Source organism: Desmodus rotundus, chromosome 13 (genome assembly GCF_022682495.2).
Source record: "Desmodus rotundus isolate HL8 chromosome 13, HLdesRot8A.1, whole genome shotgun sequence".
NCBI classification, from domain to species: domain Eukaryota; kingdom Metazoa; phylum Chordata; class Mammalia; order Chiroptera; family Phyllostomidae; genus Desmodus; species Desmodus rotundus.
Window position 1 is genome coordinate 53,121,011 of NC_071399.1, and position 22,794 is coordinate 53,143,804.

Consider the following 22,794-nt stretch of genomic DNA (forward strand, 5'->3'; position numbering starts at 1 on the left):
TTAAAAGAATATACTAAAAATTGATAGATTACTTTTTTTGTTGTTTTGCCTAAATCTTTTCTAAGCTTTACTGGCAATTTGGATGTCAAATGGCTAAATATTTTACCAACTCAAGAAAAAATATATATGTAATCAATTATATTTGTCATTAAAGTAAAAACAGAATAGTACTTTACCTTCTGAGTTTTTGAAATGTGGAATCTTTTTTTCTTAGAGTGCATTATAAATCAACATGGATTTATAGACTCTTAATAGAGTGAAAACAAATTCTAAGTAAACCATTCTTCAAGTTCAAGTTTATTTGTTTAGTTGATAATAGATGGTTCATTATGTTTTCCTATGACTGAAACAAGAAGGAATGTTTACTTTTCAAATCATCCTTGACAGATTGCCTCTGCCCGAGCAGGCATTCATGGGCTACTGGACAATTGGCCAGTCAAGAAGTGGAATGCAGAAACTGTTGTGTCCAGCAGAAACTCATCATATAGACATAAAGGTTGATATTATTTCTTCATTAAAATATTGAATGTTTTTTTACTATTCAAAAGAAAGAGTGAAAATATTCAGTGGTAGGTCAAGGAGACATATCTTTCTTTATGATGCCCATCTCCAAGGGATGTATTGAGATTTCCAATGAACTGTCCAGGGACTTATCCTCATAAACAATTTGCACAAACAAAACAGAAAGACAACCCACTGAATTGGAGTACATATTCACTAGTATATCTGTAAGGGGTTAATATCCCCCCCCAAAAAATATTGAATGTTACAGATTTTTATATATCTTTACTAGATAAAATTCATACAAGCTCAGAAATGTCTGGTTCTGATGTTATTTTAGAGTTGATTTAACGTCTGTTCTAACTCTGAAGCCAGTGTGGCCTCTGAGGGACTCAGTGTAGGCAATTAGTAATGGTCAGTAGAATTCCTCAGAGCTAACTTGTATTTCAGGAGAATCGGATATCTTGTATGTTATCCTCCATGATATTCATCTTCATGTAAAAAGGTAAAGGAAAGGAGTGTCACTAGTTGCTCTATGTATTTCAAGCAAAAAGGGATTTACTGTAGGGACTTAGATGCTTATAAAATCATTACAAAGGGCAGGAGGGACAAAAGTCTAGGGGCTACCACTGGACTTTTAGTTTCAAAATCAGTGTTTCTGTTTCTGCTACCACCCCTGTTGCTGTGAGCTACACAGTAAAAAGGGGTCAGCAAACTTTTTCTGTAAAAAATCAGGCAGTAAATATTTTAGGCTTTATGACCATACAGATTCTGTCACAACTATTCAACTCTGCCATGGTGACATAAAAGCAGCCTTAGACAATACATTAGAAAATGAGCGTGTCTGTGTTCCAGTACAAATTTATTTACAAAAGCAGGCAGCGGGTCAGACTTGACCTGTGGGCCACAGTGCATCAGTGCCTGCAGTAGAGCATAGAATCCGACTGCTCATATTTGTCAGAGACTCCTTGTCGACTTACAGCTGCAGGAGGATGGCCTCTACCTCTTCTGCCTTCCAAATCTCATGCAAGTGCATTCATAGGCAGAACCTAAATCATATCTGGAACCCTTGCTGCAAGGGGGTGTAAGGAATGTAGTTTCTAATCTTCTAGCTCTTGAGATAACGGGCTAATCCCAAAGGGCGAGAGGGGCGTGGATGCCACAAGAGTCTATATCTAACCCAAACATATTTGATTAATTAAGGACTGACTGGAAGGCATACAAATCATTGAAATGTTAGTTACATCTGTATAATCCTTCAAGGATATCATATCTAAGTACCCTGTACTAATATTAATCATACTATTAAATTTGTTCCTCTGCTTAGATTCCTATTGAATAATATTTTACCATGTGTAAAATATTCTACCTTTTATACTTAACAGTAGTGGTTATCAGGAAGTTGTTTTTAATTTCAGTTGTCACTGTTTTTCATGTTTTATTTCCAAAACCCAGGTTTAGCCATTAGATTCTATATAATGATTCAGTAATCATTCTTTACAATAGAATTATATCAGGTGCTGGTTCATTGATTTACAAATTATTCTCCTGGTTTGGACTGCTCTGGGTCCCAATAATTGGAGTTCCAAAGTTGCTCTTGCTTAGAAAGAAATGAAATGAGAAATAGTATGGGATTTTACATATGGTATATTTTATGAGTAAAAAGAAAATAAAGTGAGAAATTAAATAACAGTACATGTGGAAATATTTATAATGCAATTTTATGTTATTATTATTGTTATAAGTATGAGGCCAATCGATAAAATAAGAAGAGATACATCATGATATTATTTGAATTTCAATTCTACTTTTTAGAAAAATTATAGCTTTTTTACATTTTGGTAACTACCCAAATTTCTTAACTCAAATAACTACTTAATTATAGGGCCCAGCACTTATAAACATACAGGAGTATCCAATAGAAAGACATGAAGGAAGATCTCAAACCTTTACTGAAGAATGTGCCTCCTGGAGGTTGCCATTGGATGAAATTAACATAATCTGTGATGTTGCTATATCACACGGTATGTCAGTTTATTCATTTGATTATTTTTTCCATCTTTCACTGATTTTCTAAACAGTGGGATTCTAGATGTCAAGAAGTCCATAGAGTCTATGGCATAGACTCAATAACTGTCATTCTTGAATTGGATAGCAATTAGGTATAATTTGAAACTCATTTCCTACAACAGCCTAACAAAATACTGTTGTGGAACCCACATACGCACTGCTAAGTTTGTATGCATGTGTCTGTTTCTCATTACAATTGTAGCACAAAGTTAAACACACCCTGGCCTGTGCTAAAAATAGAAGGGAAAAAGAAAAAGGAAACACTGGAGTTTTTGGCTGGGATTCCGGTTTGGTGATTGCATGAACCACGAAAGCAGGGCTGGAATGATTTTCAGTCATTAAACTTCTCATTGTAAAGAATGACAAAGAAAGAATGTGAACCTTTGGCATCTACATTTCTGGACTGTTGCCATTGCCTACTGATTCATGCAATGTGCCCTGGTACCTTTTGGCAGAAGTTTCTCAATTAGTGGCAATTATTAAAGTGATATAAACAGAAGTGAAAGCAGGAGGAAGGGAGAGAGTCTCCAACAACTAAGATGGGGATTGTTTAAGCAAACATTCATATGCAACTTTTGCTCCTATAAATTCTATGGATATTGTTTATTCCTAAAATCAGCTATCTTGAATAAAATATGTGCTTTAAAAATGTACAGGGTTTTGTTTTGTTTTGTTTTGGTTAACGTATTGGTGTTCTCATTAATAGAAAGTAAGTATGGATTTTTTGGATATGGTTTAAACTTTGGCCTTTGTCTCATATTTAGAGACTGTAACTAAGCATGCTGTGACCCTGTGCCCCTTTGCCTGTGACAGGCTTCACTAATCAGGTGCAGCACTTTCTCATTAAACCTTGTCACAGTGTCACAGTTCTCACCAAACATTCCAGGCAGCTGCTGCCAGTTGGTCAGAACTGGCCCTTAAAAGATGAAACTCCTTTTCTATCCCATACATAATTTAACCCTTTACTTCAGTATTGTCCACATTTGCAAACTGAGTTTTTTGTTTTTGTTTTCTTGTTTTTCACTTATTCTGTATTTGTAAGAGAAAAGAACATTTTCTTGCATTAAAATCAGATGATGCCACTATAACTATAGATATAGATAGATACATTTGAGCCAAAGACCAAACAGCACTTAATGCTTGCAAAATGAGAGAACAGTTAATAAGTTTAACTACATGTGTGTTAATACTTTTACTCTATTCCCTGCTACCTTATAATGTGTGCTAAGGTACTCAATAAATGTCGAATTCAACTGATGTGTGCTGATAGTGGAAACATTAAAAAGATTCTTAAATTATAAATTATGTGATTCTATCTGATATTTGGAACTGTAACAGAACACAGTCTCCTAAATAATGTCTTCTTCTGCAGTTTCCATTGCCTTGTGTTTCTTACCAATGTTAGCTATTTTATTTAAATTTTTTATATTTTTGCATATAATATTTGGTCTTTGTAGACATGGCACACACACACAAACAATATATGTATACATATGTCCCAAGTTTTCTAGGATAATTCCAAATGTTACATCTCGTCATATGAGGTCTGTCCAGAAAAAGTACAGCCATTCTTAATATAACAAGGACAGTTTGCCCAACATTGATGTTACCTGGCAGCCAAGGAGAGCGGATTGGAATGTGTATGTATGAACAATAACAACTTCACTGTATTAGTCAGAGGGGTGGTAGACACTACCCAGTGAGTGGACTGTGTGGACTGTGTGGCCATTCAAAATGAATGAGAGGACTTCCAGCCAAGATGGAGGTGCATATAGATACACTTTGCCTCCTTACCCAACCAAAAGAAGGACAACAACAAATTTAAAAACAAAAAATCACCAGAACTGCCAGAAAATCGAACTGTATGGAAGTCCAACAACCAAGGAGTTAAAGAAGAAACATTCATCCAGACTAGTAGGAGGGGCAGAGATGGGCAGCCAGGGTGGAGAGGATGCCCAGCAAGGTGGCAGCTGGTGGACTGGGGAGGAGGAGGCTGGCGAAGCAAACAGTCCCATATTTGTGTGCAAATAAATCAAGAGGAACAACTGGGGAGTGGGACAGACCACACAACACAGGATTCCAGCATGGGAAAATAAAGCCTCAAAACCTCTGAATAAAAAACCTGTGGGGGTTAAGGGGAAAGGAGAAACTCCCAACCTCACAGGAGAGTTTGTTGGAGGAGACCCACAGGGTCCCTAGAATGTACACAAACCACCCACCCGGGAATCAGCACCAGAAGGGCCCAATTTGCTTGTGGGTACTGCGGGAAGTGACTGAAAGCCAGCAGAGAGCAGAGCAAGCACCATGGTTCCCTCTTGGACCCCTCCCACACACACAGAGGCACAAAACAGAGAAGTAGGTTGCCCCCTGATGAATACCTAAGGCTCCTCCCCTTACAACATATCAGGTGCACTAAGACAAAGAAATATGGCCCAAGTAAAAGAACAGATCAAAACTCTAAAAAGAGAACTAAGCAAGGAGGAGATAGCCAACATATCAGATGCAGAGTTCAAAACACTGGTAATCAGGATGCTCAAAGAATTGGCTGAGTATGGCCGCAAAATGGAGGAAAAAGTGAAGGCTATGAAAATTGAGATGAAGGAAAATGTACAGGGAACCAACAGTGAAGGGAAGAAAACCAGGACTCAAATCAACAATTTGGAACAGAAGGAAGAAATAAACATTCAACCAGAACAGAATGAAGCAACAAGAATTTTAAAAATGAGGAGAGGCTTAGGAACCTCTGGGACAACCTTAAACATTCCAATATCCAAATTATACGGGTGCCAGAAGGAGAAGAGGAAGAGCAAGAAATTAAAAACTTACTTGAAAAAAGAATGAAGAACTTCCCCAACCTGGCAAAGGAAATAGACTTCTAGGAAGTCCAGGAAGCCCAAAGAGTCCTGAAGAAGTTGGATCCAAGGAAGCACACACCAAGACACATCATAATTACATTACCCAAGATTAAAGAGAAGGGGAGAATCTTAAAAGCAGCAAGAGAAAAGGAGCCAGTTACCTACCAAGGAGTTCCCATAAGACTGTCAGCTGATTTCTCCAAAGAAACCTTGCAGGCAAGAAGGGGCTGGAAAGAAGTATTCCAGGTCGTGAAAGGCAAGGACCTACATCCAAGATTACTCTATCCAGCAAGCATATCATTTAGAATGAAAGGGCAGATAAAGTGCTTCCCAGATAAAGTGAAGTTCAAGGAGTTCATCATCACCAAGCCCTTATTATATGAAATGTTAAAGGGACTTATCTAACAAAAAGAAAATGGTCAAAATGAAGAGCAGTAAATTGACAACAAGCTCACAACTCTCAACAACTGAACCTAAACACAAAAACAAACTAAGCAAACAACTAGAACAGGAACAGAATCACAGAAATGGAGATCACATGGAGGGTTATCAGCCAGGAGAGGGTGGGGAGATGATGGGGGAAAAGGTACAGGGAATAAGAAGCATAAATGGTAGGTACATAATATACAGAGAGAGGCTAAGAATAGTATGGGAAATGGAGAAGCCAAAGAACTTTTATATGTGACCCATGGACATGAACTAAGGTGGGGAAATGATGGTGGGAGGGATGGTACAGGGTGGTGGGGAATAAAGGGAAGAAAAAAATGGGACAACTGTAATAGCATAATCAATAAAATATATTTAAAAATAAACAAAAATGACTGAGTGAGTAGAGCAATGAATCTGCATCAGGTTTTGCCTTAAGCTTGAACATTCCTCTGTGGAAACTATTCAGATGATTCAGAAGGCTTCAGCTATGGGCAACTGGTGATTGGCAGCTTCATCACGATGACACACCTGCTCACGTGTCAAATCTTGTGCAGAGTTTTTTTGGCATAACATCAAATCACCCAGGTGACTCAGCCCTCCTGCAACCCAGATTTGGCACCCTGCAACTTCTGGCTTTCCGAAAACTAAAATCACCTTTGAAAGGGAAGAGACTTCAGACCATTGATGAGATTCAGGAAAACACAACGTGGCAGCTGATGGCGATTGGGAGAACTCTGTAAGGTCCCAAGGTGCCTACTCTGAAGGTGACTGAGGCATCATTGTCCTATGCACAATATTTCTTGTATATTCTTCAATAAATGTCTCTATTTTTCATATTACATGGCTGGATACCTTCTGGACAGACCTCTTATCTTGTGTCTTAATTTGAAGTTCAGAAAATATGAACACTGTCAAATAGATACCTGGATGAGGAATGATACTGATATCATTTATTATGCAAAAGCAACTTAATCTCATGCCATAGGTAGAGATTATGGGAAACACATTCTATTGCCTGACTACTCAAAGAGAGGCCCTCAAACCAACAGCATTGACATCTCCTGGAAGCTTGTTGGCAAGGCTGAATCTTAAACCCATCCTAGACCTACTCAGTCAGAATCTACATTTTCATTAGATCCCTTGTAATTCATATGACCTTGGTAGTTGAAGAAACACTGATAGAGAATTCAGAACATGGACCTAGTCAAGTACTCAGATCGAAAATACAGAGATTTTGATTTTATTTTTTATTAAGTTATAACTGATATATAACATTGTATTAGTTTCAAGTATACAACATAAATATGTGATATTTATATTGTGAAATGATCACAATAAGTCTTGTTAACATTTGTCACCATACACAGTTACCCATTTTTGTGTGTATATGATGAGAAGGGATGGAGATTTTATAATAAATATTCAAAAAATAAACAAAAGTTTGGAAAATTAGATCCATAAAGCTAAGAATAAAATATAGAATTATTTATAGCAAGAAAAGCCTGAGGATCTAGTAATTATCTAGGAAATGCAAGATTACTGGGTAGCTGTTGACCAGCTTTTGTCCATGTAAATGAACAATAAAATAAGAGAAAACGGACCTTTATTGAAGCACAAAGCACTTTGCTTTCATACAAGGAAGAATTTCCTGCATTGAGAAGTGTTAAATATTTAATGGTATTATTATTAGATATTATGGAATGCTTTGGGGAAAAATACTTCCTCAAATACATAGTTGTCGTCCTATCTACATTTAGAGTAGGAACTGAATTGCTGCTTATGGTCTTTTCAGCCTAATCAATCCATCTACAAATCATCTGTTCACTTCCAACTGTTCTTAGTCTCATGATTCAGTTTTCAATGGACCTTTTGACCTGTCACAAAATCTGTTGCAGATTACAAAATTAATTCCTTTTTGTCATTTCAGAAAATGAGGAAAATACTCTCTATGTAGCTGCATGCAATCCTGTTTCCTTATACTTTATGAATATGGCTGGGAAAAGTGGCTACTTTGTGGACTTTTTTGACATCTTCCCACGAAACGCCAGTGGAATTTGGCACCCATTTGTGACAGTGGCACCCCTGGGAAATCCCCTCAAGGGTCAGGTGATTCTCCATGAGCAGCAGGTAATATACCAAGGTCATTCCCAAGGTACTCATATGCCAAGGGCACCTGATGTGGAGAAAAAGTCGTAAATGATTTGTAACCTATAACCGAAAATATGTGCTTTTATATGTGCTGAAAGCTGAGAAGTCCAATGATAAAGGGAAGGTGCTTGAGGGAGGGTCCAAAGTTATCTTTTGTCAGTACTACAGAATCAGGCTAATATCTTCCTCTCTGCAGAGACTTCAGGATGACCTGTAAGTCTGGAAACATGTAAATAAGGGTTTCTTGACTTTTAAGGCCAGATAATTCTTTGTTGTGAAGCTTGCATTCTCTTTGAACAACAAACAAGTAAACCAACAAATAAATATGCCAATTTCAGGTAGTATGTGTTTCACAGTTTGTGTGTATTTTAATTAGTGGGAATTCTAAAGGTCTAAGTTATACCAATAGAAAGGAATGTAATAGAAACCAGATAATAGTCTAAGGCAGGGGTCCTCAATCTCTGGTTCATGGACCGTTACCAGTCCAGGCCTGTTAGGAGCCTAGCGCACAGAAGGAGGCAAGCTTGAATGTAAAGCACTTGCATCATCTGGACACCATCCCTCCACCCCAGTCCATGGAAAAATTGCCTTTCACGAAACTGGTCCCTCGTGCCAAAACGATTGGGGACCACTGGTCTAAGGAGTGATGGGGGTCATTAGGAGGAGATGGGAGGGTGAACAATATTGAGGTAACATTTTACCTGAACCCTGAATGACATTTTTTACACAGAGGGTGCCACATAAATGCACTGTATGAAATTGTCTTAGTCCATTTGGGCTGCTGTAGCAGAGAAACCATAGACTAGGTAGCTTATAAACACTAGAAATTTTTTACGCATGGTTCTAAAAGCTGAGAAGTCCAAGATCAAGGCATTGGCAGAGTCAATGTTTCATGAGGGACCACACTTAGATAACCATCTTTTCGCTGTCACCTCACATGAAGGAGTGAGGGATTTCTTTGGTGTCTCTTTTATTTTATTTTATTTTATTTTATTTTATTTGTGTGTTTGTTTGTTTGTTTACTTTATTGGGGTGACATTGGTTAATAAATCAGACAGGTTTCAAGTCTACAGCTCTATAACATACCACCTCCATACTGAATCGTGTATTCACCACCCAAAGTCAAGCCTCCTTTTGCTATCTGCTATCTTCTACTCTCTGGCATTGACTTTACTATTGTTTGTGTCTGTTTGGGTTTTTTTCTTAGTCTCTTTACCTTTTTACCCAGCTCTCCAACACCTCCCCTCTAACAAGTGTCAGTCTGTTCTCTATATCTGAGTCTGTTTCTATTTTGTTTGTTAGTTTATTTTGTTCATTAGATTCCACATATAAGAGAAATCATGAGATATTTGTCTTTCTCTAACTTGCTTATTTCACTTACTATAATACTCTCAAGTTCCATCCATGCTGTCACAAAGGTAGGATGTGCTTCTGTCTTATAGTCAGTTAGTATTCCATTGTGTAAATGTGCCACAGCGTTTTTATCCACTCATCTACTGATGGAAACGGGCTGCTTCCAGATCTTGGCTATTGTAAATAATTCTGTGATGAACATAGGGGTGCATATATTCTTTCAAATTAATGTTTTGGGTTTCTTTGGATACATTCCCATAAGTGGAATTGCTGGGTCATAAGGCAGTTCCATTTTTAATTTTTTAAGGAAACTCCATACTATTTTCCACAACAGATGCACCAATCTACATTCCCACTAACAGTGCACAAGGGTTACTTTTCTCCACATCCTCTCCAACACTTGTTGTTTGTTGATTTATTGATGGTAGCCATTCTTACAGGTGTGAGGTGATGTCTCATTGTGGTTTTAATTTGCATTTCTCTGATGATTACTGATGTTGAGCATCTTTTCATGTGTCTATTGGCTATCTGTATGATCTCTTTGGAGAACTGTCTATTCAGGTCCTTTGCCCATTTTTTAATTGGATTGTTTGTTTTCTTGGTGGTGAGTTAGTTGTACAAATTCTTTATAAATTTTGGGTATTAACCCCTTATCAGATGTATCTTTGGCAAATATGTTCTCTCATTCAGTGGATTTTCTTTTCATTTTGTTGATGGTTTCTTTTGCTGTACAAATGCTTTTTAGTTTGATGTAGTCCCATTTGTTTATCTTATCATTTGTTTCCCTAGCCCAAGGAGATATATCAGAAAAAAATATTGCTATAAGAGATATCTGCAATTTTACTGCCTATGTTTTTTTCTAGGACTTTCACAGCTTAACTTAAGTATAGTGTAAAGAGGTGGTCTGGTTTCATTGTTGTTGTTGTTTTTGGGGTTTTTTTTTTTTTGCATGTATCTATCGAATTTTCCCAATACCATTTATTGAATAGACTTTTTTTACCCCATTGTATATTCTTGCCTCCTTTCTCAAATATGAATTTACCATAAAAGTGTGGGTTTATTTCTGGGCTTCCTATTCTGTGCCATTGATCTGGATGCCTGTTTTTATGCTGGTACCATGCTGTTTTAATAACAATGGCCTTGTAGTATAGTTTGGTATCAGGTAGTATGATTCCTCCAACTTTGTTCTTCCTTCTCAGGATTGCTGTGGCTATTTGTGGTCTTTTGTGGTTCCATATAAATTTTTGGAATTTTTTATAGTTCTGTGAGATATGCCATTGGTGTTTTAATAGGCATTACATTGAATCCATAGATTCCTTTGAGTACCAAGGACATTTTAATGACGTTAATTTTTCCTATCCACGAACATGGTATATGCTTCCATTTATTTGTATCTTCCTCAATTCTTTCTTTAGTAACCTATAATTTTCTGAGTACAGGTCTTTTACTTCCTTGGTTAAATTTATCTCTAGGTATGTTATTTCTTTTATTGCAATTATAAATAGGATTTTTTTCTTAGTTTCTCTCTCTGACAGTTAATTATTGGTGTATAAAAACCCCACTAATTCCTAAATACTACTTTTGTATCCTGCTGCTGTACTGAATTCATTTATCACTTCCAGTAGTTTTCTGGTGGAGTCTTTAGAGTTTTCTTTATACAGTATCATCTCATTAGCAAAGAATGACAGTTTTACTTCTTTCTTTCCAATTTGGATGCCTTTTATTTCTTCTTGTCTGTTTGCCATGGCTAGGACTTCCAGTACTATGTTGAATAAGACTGGTGAAAACAGACATCCCTCTCTTGTTCTTGATCTTAAGGGAAATGTTCTTGCCTGTTGAACATAGTATTGGCTGTGGGTTTGTCATATATGGCCTTTATGATGTTGAAATATGTTCCCTCTATTCTTACTTTGCTGAGAGTTTTTAACATAAATCAGTGGTGGATTTTGTTAAATGCTTTTTCTGAATTTATTGAAATAATCATGTGATTTTTGTCCTTAATTTTTTATGTGGTCTATCACTTGTATTGGTTTGTGAATATTGTACCAACCTTGCATTCCTAGAATAAATTCCACCTGATAATGGTGCATGATTTTTTTAATGTATTGCTATATCTGGTTTGCTAATATTCAGGGGTGGGGATTCTATCCATGTTCATCAGTGATATTAGTGTAAAATTTTCTTTCTTTATAAGGTCTTTATCTGGTTTTGAAATTAAGATAATGCTGGCTTCATAAAATGAGTTCGGGTGTCTTCTCTCTTTTTGAATTCTTTGAAACAGTTTGAGAAAGGGAGGTGTTAGTTCGTATTTGAATGTTTGGTAGAGTTCACCTGTGAAGCCATCTGGTCTAGGACTGTTGTTTGCTGGGAGGGTTTTTTTCTTTTCTGAATTTATTTTTATGTATTTTTATTTTTTAAAGATTTTTAATTTATTTTTATTTTAAGTATATTTTATTAATTATTCAATTACAGTTGTCCAGGTTTTTTTTCTACCCTTTATTGTCCTCCACCCTGTACCATCCCTCTCACCAGCATCTCCCCCTTCCTTACTTAGTGTCCATGGGTTGTACATATGAGTTCTTGGCTTCTCCATTTCCTATACTATTCTTAGCCTCTCTCTGTATATTATGTACCTACCATTTATGCTTCTTATTCCCTGTACCTTTTCCCCCATCATCTCCCCACCCTCTCCTGGCTGATAACCCTCCATGTGATCTCCATTTCTGTGATTCTGTTCCTGTTCTAGTTGTTTGCTTAGTTTGTTTTTGTGTTTAGGTTCAGTTGTTGAGAGTTGTGAGCTTGTTGTCAATTTACTGCTCTTCATTTTGACCATTTTCTTTTTGTTAGATAAGTCCCTTTAACATTTCATATAATAAGGGCTTGGTGATGATGAACTCCTTGAACTTCACTTTATCTGGGAAGCACTTTATCTGCCCTTTCATTCTAAATGATATGCTTGCTGGATAGAGTAATCTTGGATGTAGGTCCTTGCCTTTCACGACCTGGAATACTTCTTTCCAGCCCCTTCTTGCCTGCAAGGTTTCTTTGGAGAAATCAGCTGACAGTCTTATGGGAACTCCTTGGTAGGTAACTGGCTCCTTTTCTCTTGCTGCTTTTAAGATTCTCCCCTTCTCTTTAATCTTGGGTAATGTAATTATGATGTGTCTTGGTGTGTGCTTCCTTGGATCCAACTTCTTCAGGACTCTTTGGGCTTCCTGGACTTCCTAGAAGTCTATTTCCTTTGCCAGGTTGGGGAAGTTCTTCATTCTTTTTTCAAGTAAGTTTTTAATTTCTTGCTCTTCCTCTTCTCCTTCTGGCACCCGTATAATTTGGATATTGGAATGTTTAAGGTTGTCCCAGAGGTTCCTAAGCCTCTCCTCATTTTTAAAATTCTTGTTGCTTCATTCTGTTCTGGTTGAATGTTTATTTCTTCCTTCTGTTCCAAATTGTTGATTTGAGTCCTGGTTTTCTTCCCTTCACTGTTGGTTCCCTGTACATTTTCCTTCATCTCAATTTTCATAGCCTTCACTTTTTCCTCCATTTTGCGGCCATACTCAGCCAATTCTTTGAGCATCCTGATTACCAGTGTTTTGAACTCTGCATCTGATATGTTGGCTATCTCCTCCTTGCTTAGTTCTCTTTTTAGAGTTTTGATCTGTTCTTTTACTTGGGCCATATTTCTTTGTCTTAGTGCACCTGATATGTTGTAAGGGGAGGAGCCTTAGGCATTCATCAGGGGGCAACCTACTTCTCTGTTTTGTGCCTCTGTGTGTGTGGGAGGGGTCCAAGAGGGAACCATGGTGCTTGCTCTGCTCTCTGCTGGCTTTCAGTCACTTCCCACAGTACCCACAAGCAAATTGGGCCCTTCTGGTGCTGATTCCCGGGTGGGTGGTTTGTGTACATTCTAGGGACCCTGTGGGTCTCCTCCAACAAACTCTCCTGTGAGGTTGGGAGTTTCTCCTTTCCCCTTAACCCCCACAGGTTTTTTATTCAGAGGTTTTGAGGCTTTATTTTCCCATGCTGGAATCCTGGGTTGTGTGGTCTGTCCTACTCCCCAGTTGTTCCTCTGCACACAAATGTGAGACTGACAGCCGCCGCTTCGCCCACCTGGGTCTACCAGTCACTGCTTTGCCCACATCCTCCAGTTGCCACCTTGCTGGGCGTCTTTTCCACACTGGCTGCCCGTCTCCAACCCTCTTACCAGTCTGAATGAATGTTTCTTCTTTAACTCCTTAGTTGTTGGACTTCCATACAGTTCAATTTTCTGGCAGTTCTGCTTGTTTTTTGTTTTTAAATTTGTTACTATCCTTATTTTGGTTGTGGGGGGAGGCGAAATATAGCTACCTATGTCTCCATCTTGGCCAGAAGTACTGGATAGCGTAGTCCTTGGTTTTCATCATTTTTAGTCCCTCTGACCTGAAGTGTTTCTGTTGAGAAATCAGCTGACAGCCTTAGGGAAGCTCCCATGTAGGTAACTAACTGTCTGTCTCTTACTGCTTTTAGGATTCTTTCCTTATCTTTAACCTTTGCCATTTATTATGATGTGTCTTGGTGTGGGCCTCTTTGGGTTCATCTTTTTTGGTACTCTCTGTGCCTTCTGGACTTGTGTGTCTTTTTCTTTCACCAAGTTACAGAAGTTTTCAATCATTATTTCTTCAAACAGGTTCTTTATCCCTTGCTCTCTCTTCTCCTTTTGGTACCCCATATGATGCAGATGATATTACAGTTGATGCTGTCTAAGAGGTCCCTTAGTCTTTCTTCTTTAAAATATTTTTTCTTTCTGTTGCTCTGCTTGGGTGTTTTCTGTTAACTTGTCCTCTAAATCACTGATTTAATCCTCTGCTTCATCTAACCTGCTGTACATCCTTTCTACTGTAGTATTCATTTCAGATATTGTAGTCTTTATTATGACTGGTTTTTATGTCCTTTTTAATTTTTACTCCATGTAAGTTCTCACTGAGATCATTTATTCTTCTCCTACGGTCTGTGAGCATTCTTGGTTTTAAAACATGGTTTTAAATTCTGCACCTGGTATCTTGGTTGCTTCCATTTAATTTCTTTTTCTGTATATTTGTCTTATTCTTTAATTTGAAGCATATTTCTTTGTCTCCATTTTTTGTTTGTCTCTGTATATTAGATAGATCTTCTGTTACCCCCATACTTGTTAGGATGACTGTATGATGCAGTTGTCTTGTGGGGCTCAGTGGTGCAGTCTTCCAGATCACTTAACCTAGGTGATCCAGGAATATCTCCTGTTTGCGTTAAGAGTGCCCTCCTGTTATAGCTGAGTCTTGAATGCTGTTGGCTTATTTGTGGGTGGAGTTAACCCTCAGGCTGGCTGACTATAAGGATAGACCTCGATCACCCTATATGAGTTGCTGTGCAGGGGCTACCACCCGAGGCAGAGTTGTTCCCAGCAGGGTCTGGTGCCTGCTATAGTCCCTCTTTGAGTGTGAAGTTCCATGGTTAGTTGGATAGAGCACTGGTGTGAGGCCCATCACTTGTTGTGTTATTTGTAGGGCCACTTGGGTGGCATTCTGGTGCAGGTCGATGTCAGCTGTTGTCTATAACCAGACTTGAGCTACCCATCTGAAGCTGCCACAATATTCACTGTTTGTGACTGCATCTACTCTGTCTGGGTACATATGGGAAGGGCCATGCCACCCATAAGGATTGGCTTCCTCCAGCTCTGAGCTAGGGACAGATCAGTAAAAGGTCCAAGGCTCCTTGATATCTACTTCCACCTGTTGGCTACTTTTCCACCCCCTTAGCTTACCTGGTGTTCTCCCAGAGCCTTCCAAAGAAAAACTGTAGAGTGGGCCCAGGCTGGTAACAACCCATAAACCTTCCACAAGGCACAAGCTTGGTAGGGCAGGTTGACTGGGATCGGGAGAGTGGAGCTGATGGGTCCCCTGCTTGGGGGAGGTGTGGTCAGGAACTCAGTGTGGGGAAAGTGGCCACCTACTGCAGAGCCATACCTCAGTCTCTGTCAGAGTTTCTGACCTTAGGTCCCTTAGGGGGAACACACCACAGGTTCAGGTTGGGTACAGCCTGCTGGCCCCACTGTAGGAGCAAGTTCATCAGGCAGAGCCCTTGGGACTTGGTGGGACAAATTGAAAGAGTCTCCCACTGGGGTTGGTGCCCGTCAAGCCTGCAGGAAGGTAACAAGCACATTGCCTTCCTCCACTCCACAACTGCACAACCAAGCACTCATCTGGGACAAGGGCCTCTGAGGGAGACACACTCTGAAGATCCCAGCTCTGAGTAGCATTCCCTTCTCCCTACTGAACTGAGCTCAGCAGGCCAGGGATACTGGGACTTTGGAAGACAGAAGAGAAGAGTCTCCCACTGGGGGTGCTGCCAGCTGAGCCTGCAGAAGGAAGGCAAAAGTGGCCTCTGTGTTCCAAAGCTTGAGAGTCCACCAAAAGCTTCTCCAGAAAAATAATGCACCAAAGGTCCCTATTGGGTGCAGCCAGCAGACTCATCTGCAACACTTGGGCTTGGCAGGATGGTGTCATCAGGAGTTGAAGGTCTGGGTTAGTTCACTCCCCAGCCTGGTGCTATAAGAATAGGAGTGCTCAACCCTGGGAAGATAGTGCTTGAAGGTGTTATGAGGTAGGGACTTGACACAGGGACCTTAGTGGCTGACCCTCCAGATCTCTCTTCAGAGCCACACTACCCAGACATTCTCTTCATGACTCCCATATGCCTTGAATTCCCTTCCCTCTATTAGAGCCCTGGGTGAGTGTTTGAGGGCAAAATGGCCCTTTAAGATGCTGTACACCTGGGTTTCTAGCAGACTTCTTCTAAGTGGACAGAGTCCCCACCTGCTGATTTTCATAGGCAGATACTCTTCAGGCTTTTCTTCCTGGCTCTGATAATCTAGGTTGGAGATCCCAGTGTAGTGCTGAGACCCCCACACTCCTCAAGGGGTAGTTTGCAGCTGAGATATCCCTTCAGCTTCTCAGCCACCACACTTGGATGCGGGGGCCAGCTCTCTCTGTGTCTCTGCCCTTCTCATCAGTCTCGATGTGGCTTCTTCTGCAAATCATTGGTTATAGTACACCTGTTCAATTGTCCTTCAGTTGATTATTCAGTTTGGTTTTTTTGATATATTCATTGATAATGCTATTACAGTTGTCCCATTTCTGCCCCTTCACTCAACTCCATCCTGCCCACCCCCTCCCTCCCACATTCCCCACCTATACTTCATGTCCATGGGTCATACTTATTTGGCTTCTACATTTCCTACACTATTCTTACCCTCCCCCTATCTATTTTCCACCTATCATTTATGCTATTTATTCTCTGTACCTTTCCCCCCTCTCTCCCCCTCCCAATCCCCTATTGATAACCCTCCATGTGATCTCCATTTCTGTGGTTCTGTTTCTGTTCTAGTTGTTGGCTTAGTTTGCTTTTGTTTTGGTTTTAGGTGTGGTTGTTAATAACTGTGAGTTTACAGTCATTTTTACTGTTCATATTTTTTATCTTCTTTTTCTTAGGTAACTCCCTTTAACATTTCATATAATAATGGCTTGGTGATGAATTCCTTTAACTTGACCTTATCTGAGAAGCACTTTATCTTCCCTTCCATTCTAAATGATAGCTTTGCTGGATACAGTAATCTTGGATGTAGGCCCTTGCCTTTCATGACTCTGAATACTTCTTGCCAGCCCCTTCTTGCCTATAAGGTCTCTTTTGAGAAATCAGCTGACAGTCTTATGGGAAGTCCTTTGTAGGTAACTGTGTCCTTTTCTCTTGCTGCTTCTAAGATTCTCCCCTTCTGTTTAATCTCGGGTAATGTAATGATGATGTGCCTTGGTGTGTTCCTCCTTGGGTCCAGCTTCTTTGGGACTGTCTGAGCTTCCTGGACTTCCTGGAAGTCTATTTCCTTTGCCAGATTAGGGAAGTTCTCCTTCATTATTTGTTCAAATAAGTTTTCAATTTTTTTGTTCTTCCTCTTCTCCTTCTGGCACCCCTATAATTCGGATGTTGGAACACTTAAAGTTGTCCTGGAGGTTCCTAAGCCTCTCTTCATTGTTCCGAATTCTTGTTTCTTCATTCTTTTCTGGTTGGATGTTTCTTTCTTCCTTCTGGTCCACACCGTTGATTTGAGTCCCACTTTCCTACGCATCACTATTGGTTCCCTGTACATTTTCCTTTGTTTCTCTTAGCATAGGCTTCATTTTTTCATCTAGTTTTCGACCAAATTCAACCAATTCTGTGAGCATCTTAATAACCAGTGTTTTGAACTGTGCATCTGATAGGTTGGCTACCTCTTCCTCGCTTAGTTGTATTTTTTCTGGAGCTTTGAAGTGTTCTGTCATTTAGGCCTTTTTTTTTTTTTTTTTTTTGTCTGGGTGAGTCTGTTACTTTAAGGGGCGGAGCCTTAGGTGTTCACCGGGGGCAGGGTAACGCTGGTCGCTGGGCTGTGACACTGTACGTGGGGGAGGGGCCCAAGAGGGAGCAATGGCGCCCACTCCACTCTCCACTGGGTTTCAGTCACTTGCGTGCTACCCACAATCAAACTGGGCCCCTCTCGTGCTGGTTCCCGAGGGAGTGGGCCTGTGCACGCCCCAGGCCCCTGTGGGTCTCTCCAACGACCTCTCCTGTGAGGCTGGGAGTCTCTCCTGCTGCCGCCCAACCCCCACAGGCTCTTTCAATCAGAGGCTTTATTTACCCTCACTGGAGCCCTGGGTTAAGCGGTCTGCCTCGCTCTCCGATGTTCGTCTGGGCTTATCTATGCGAGAGTGTGGTGCCGCTCTGCCTGCCCCGTTCTCCGCCACTCTGAGTCCGGCCCTCTTGGTTTCTCTGTGCACGAATGCAGGGCCGCAGGGTCTGCTAGTGGTCAGACTGCCTTCCCCTTTCGTCCCACACTCCGCCAGTCTGGGTCCTGCCATGGCTACGCGAGTACTTTCTGCCCTGGTGCCCATCTCTGCCCCTCCTACCAGTCTGGATGAATGTTTCTTTTTTATCTACTTGGTGTCGGACTTCCTTGCCTTTCGATTTTCTCTCAGTTCTGGTTGTGCGAGGAGGCGCACTGTGTCTCCCTACGCCGCCATCTTGGTTCCTGATTATTCAATTTGATTTCTCTATAATGAAGCTGTAAAACCAGTTTGGTGCCCGGAAGGGGTGAGTATACCTTCTACCTATTCCATAGCCATCTTGGAATCCTGGTGTCTCTTTTATAAGGGCACTAATCCCATTCGTAAAGACTCCGTCTTTATGAACTCTTGAAGACCCCACCCCCTAATATACTGGAGCTTGAAATTTCACCATATTAATTTGGGGAGACATAAACATTCAGTCCATTACAGGAATACAATGAAATCATTTAGTATCTAATGATGATCAACTTCTATCCATCACTACTATTCTAAGATAGAACTAATGAAAAGTACAGATGCCCAGAGTTAAGCTAAAAATAATTCAGAACAGAAGATACAATTCAAAAGACAGGCTGCATGTGTTTCAGTTAGTAAGAACTGTAAAAGTCTTCCTTAGCCATGCAGAAGCTTTTTATTTTGATGAGGTCCCAGTTGTTTATTCTTTCCTTTATGTCCCTTGCTTTAGGGGACATGTCTGTGAGGATGTTGCTGCGTGGAATGTCTGAGATTTTCCTGCCAATGTTTTCCTCTAGTACTTTTATGGTGTCACGACTTATATTTAAGTCTTTTATCCATCTTGAATTTATTTTTGTGTATGGCATAAGTTGGTGATCTAGTTTCATTTTTTTGCACATAGCTGTCCAGATCTCCCAACACCATTTGTTGAAGAGGCTATTTTTGCTCCATTTTATGCTCCTGCCTCCTTTGTCAAATATTAATTGACCGTAAAGACTTGAGTTTATTTCTGGGCTCTCTGTTCCATTGGTCTATGTGCCTGTTTTTATGCAAAAAGTATGGTATATTTACACAATGGAATTCTATGCAGCAGAGAGAAAGAAGGAGCTTATACCCTTTGCAACAGCATGGATGGAACTGAAGAGCATTATGCTAAGTGAAATAAGCCAGATGGTGAGAGACAAATACCATATGATCTCACCTTTAACTAGAACATAATCAACAGAAGAAAAAAGGAAACAAAATATAACCAGAGACATTGAAGTTAAGAAAAATCTAACAATAGCCAGCGGGGAGTGGGGAGGGAACAGTGGGGAGAGGGAATTATAGGAACTACTATAAAGGACACATGGACAAAATCAAGGGGGAGGGTGAAGGTGGGGGAGGGAGGGGGGGTCGGCTGGGGTGGGCTGGAAGGATGGGGAGAAAAGGCATACAACTAATTGAATAACAATAAAATTTTTTTAAAAAAGAACTATAAAAGTCTAAGTTATCTGTACTATACCAGTAGAAAGGAGTGTAATCCTCCTGCATAACTATTAGCCACCTAATATATACTAAAGCATTTTATTCATTCAACAAATAGTCATCGTATGCCTACTCCTGGGGATACTACAGTGAAACAAAACAACAAAAATCCTTGTGCTCAAAAGCTTACATTGTGGTGCAGGAAGATAGACAATAAGCAAAATAAATAATTAAATTATATCTTAAGTTAGAAGATAAAAAGCCAGAGATAGTAAAACAGAAGGCTAGAAGGAAGATTGCCTTTTAAAATAGCATGGTAGGCAGGGATTTCTTAAATGAAAAGGTCATATTTAAGCAAAGACTTGGTGGAAGCAAGGAAAGAGCAGATATCTGGAAGAGACTTCTAGGTAAAGGGAATTATAAGTTCAAAGACCCAGAGGCTGGAATCTGCCTCTTCTTCTTTAAAAAGATTGGATGGAGGAAAAGTATAAGGAGGTGATGTCAAAGAGGTCACTTAGTGGGGTAGGGTAGGACCATGGGGGAGTGGGGAGGGAAGCAGGTTGTGTAGAGCCTTGTAGACCATTGTAATATTCTGGGCACTGACTCTGAGTGGATTGGGAAGGTGTTTCAAGCTCAGGAGTGGCATGATCTGACATATATTTTTAGAGGATTTCTCTGACTCCTCTGTGGTGAATAGTCAATAGGTGCTAAGGCAGAATGAAGACTAGTGAAGAGATTTGGGGCATTATCCAAGCAAGAGATAATGGCAGTTTTGGAGGAGTATGGAGGTCATAAGTAATGATGGATTCTGGATATATTTTGAAGGTTAGGTCAACAGGATTTCCTAATAGATCAGATATATGGGGGGAGAAAGAGTAGATTAAAGGACAACTTTAAGTTTTAGGATTTGAGCAACTGAAAGGATAGAGTCCTATCGATTGAGATGAAGGAGGAATCAATTTTGGAGGGAAGATTAAATGCTTGATTAAATTTTATGTCTATAGGCATCTAAGTAGATGAGTCTGGAGTTCTATGGAGAGGTCAGAACAGGAAATATAAATTTGGGAGTCATTGGCATGTAAGGCATGAGACTAAAAGTGGTTACCAGGGAGTAAATATGGGTAGAAAAGAGAAGTTTGACCACTAAGCTCTGGGTTAATAAAACATTAAGAAATCAGGGATGTAAGGGGGGATCTACCAAGGGGATTGAAAATGAGTGGCCAGTGAAGTAGGTAGATACACTGGGAGTGTGTTATCCTAAAAGGAATGTGATGAGTATCTCAAGGAGAGGGATCAATTGTTAAATGCCAACAATGTGTGAAAAAAATATTACATCCACTGTCCCATGTCATTCTTCCAGCTGCCCAGTGAGATAGTTGTTAGCAATATATATGTGTAAGGAAACTGAGGCTCAAGGAATTTTGGCAGTTTACTCATCTGCATGTGAACTGAGAGTCAAACCACATGGGGTGGACCTCAGCAGAGTCGGACTCTACCCACTCTCTCACTCACTTCAGATACTTGGGGAAAGAATAGTCTGAAAAATTTAAAAGTATCCCTCATAGGAAAATATTAACGAAATGCAGTGCGGTTGCTTACAAGTATTTAAGGTCACTATAAAAGTAAAGTTACCAAGAAACAGTGCTTTTGGAATGTGTCTAATCAGGGGGAAAATATTGCATAAATAACATGTCAGTAGTTCACTGAGCAAAAAAGTCAACTTTAATTTTAGGCCTTGCCCTAATAATTGTCATAAATTCTGAGTTAATAATTTTATTCTGGTTTTCAGATTTTTTTCATGTTCACTTTCTCCTAGAAGCAGAGTTATGAATATCCAGATATTGCTTATAAAAGTTTGTTTCTAGCACATTGAAATAAGGGTTTTATTGTATAGATTTCCAACAAATTATCAATGCCATTGAACTGAATTCTATAGCCAGAAGAATCTGTCTTTATGACATGAAATTTTGATGATTTTTAATTCAGTAAACCAATTAAATTTGGATAGGAATCTAAATTTGGAGCATCTATTCACATAGTCCTGCCAAATTTTCAGCGGTGAAATTAACTCTCAAATTTATATATACCAATTCTTTAAAAGATTTTTAGGTTGTCAGCAAGTACTTTATTTTCTCAAAGGATTCCATTATTTGGTCATATTGCTGGTTAATACTCCGTTCACCTTCAACGACTTTCATCAAGAAAAATAGGTTTTTCATTGTAAAGATATGCATGACTTCCATAGCCAGCACTTGGCCTCCTGCCATTCTAGCATGCTATCTGGCTTATCCTTTTGACTATGGTTTCAACGGTTTTCCAGAAGGCTACCTCAGTACCCTGAGCAGGCATGCCTTAGCTTATCTGGAAACTTCCATTCTACCTATCATCTGAACTGCCTCCTCTTTTTCCAAAGAGAATCTTAGCTGCCTATTAGGATATAAGACCTCTTTGATTCCAAGTAAACAGCATGCAGCTGTAAAATTTAACAAGTGATAAATAATTCTAATGGAATAAAAAATGAGTGTACTGCCTTCAATCCCTTCAATTCCCATTCTGCTCTAACTGAAAATGGAGCTAAAATACTATAGAGAAGAACTTCCATTCTCTCTCTTGTCTTTAAAAAATAAATCTTTGTTCTGGGTGCATTTCCCTGATTAGCCTAAGAAGTTGTTCAAAAGACCTTGCTAAAATAAAATCTTAAGTGAGGAAAGGGAAACTTCTCCATGCCTAAAAATAAAGCATCCCCCATGAGATTACTCATTACATCTGTACAAAGTTTACAATTTCAGACTTTGGGACATTGAGGTCATCCAGAGGTTACTTTTCTCCCAGTCAAATACAAACATAATAAAATTGCTCATTGGCTTCTCTTCCCTGCCCCCTTAAAGGCGTGCCAAAGCAAAAGTTACATGCACTCGTGTGTGACAAAGTTCTATTTTTAAACACAGACAGAATATATCATTAGTCATTTGCAGAAGGAAACCATTAAGTTGTAAAAGGATGGAGCAACAGAACTTCATGTTGCCAATTGCTTCTAAAACTAATTCTAAATACAGCAGTCGCTGGAAATAAATGTTTTCTGTCACTTAGAAAAGTTTTTCAGTTCACTTAGACCAGGTTTATGAGTA

The 22,794-nt window shown here is 39.5% G+C and overlaps 1 protein-coding gene across 1 annotated transcript in view; it reads left to right on the forward strand.

The window, feature by feature from the left end:
• The window catches only part of VWA8 (von Willebrand factor A domain containing 8), a 388,865-nt gene that overhangs the window by 228,443 nt on the left and 137,628 nt on the right, over positions 1–22,794 (forward strand). The window contains exons 27-29 of the mRNA XM_024569321.4: positions 388–496; positions 2,387–2,525; positions 7,783–7,982. Of these exons, the coding sequence (XP_024425089.3) occupies positions 388–496; positions 2,387–2,525; positions 7,783–7,982 (448 nt within the window). The remainder of the gene's footprint in view (positions 1–387; positions 497–2,386; positions 2,526–7,782; positions 7,983–22,794) is intronic.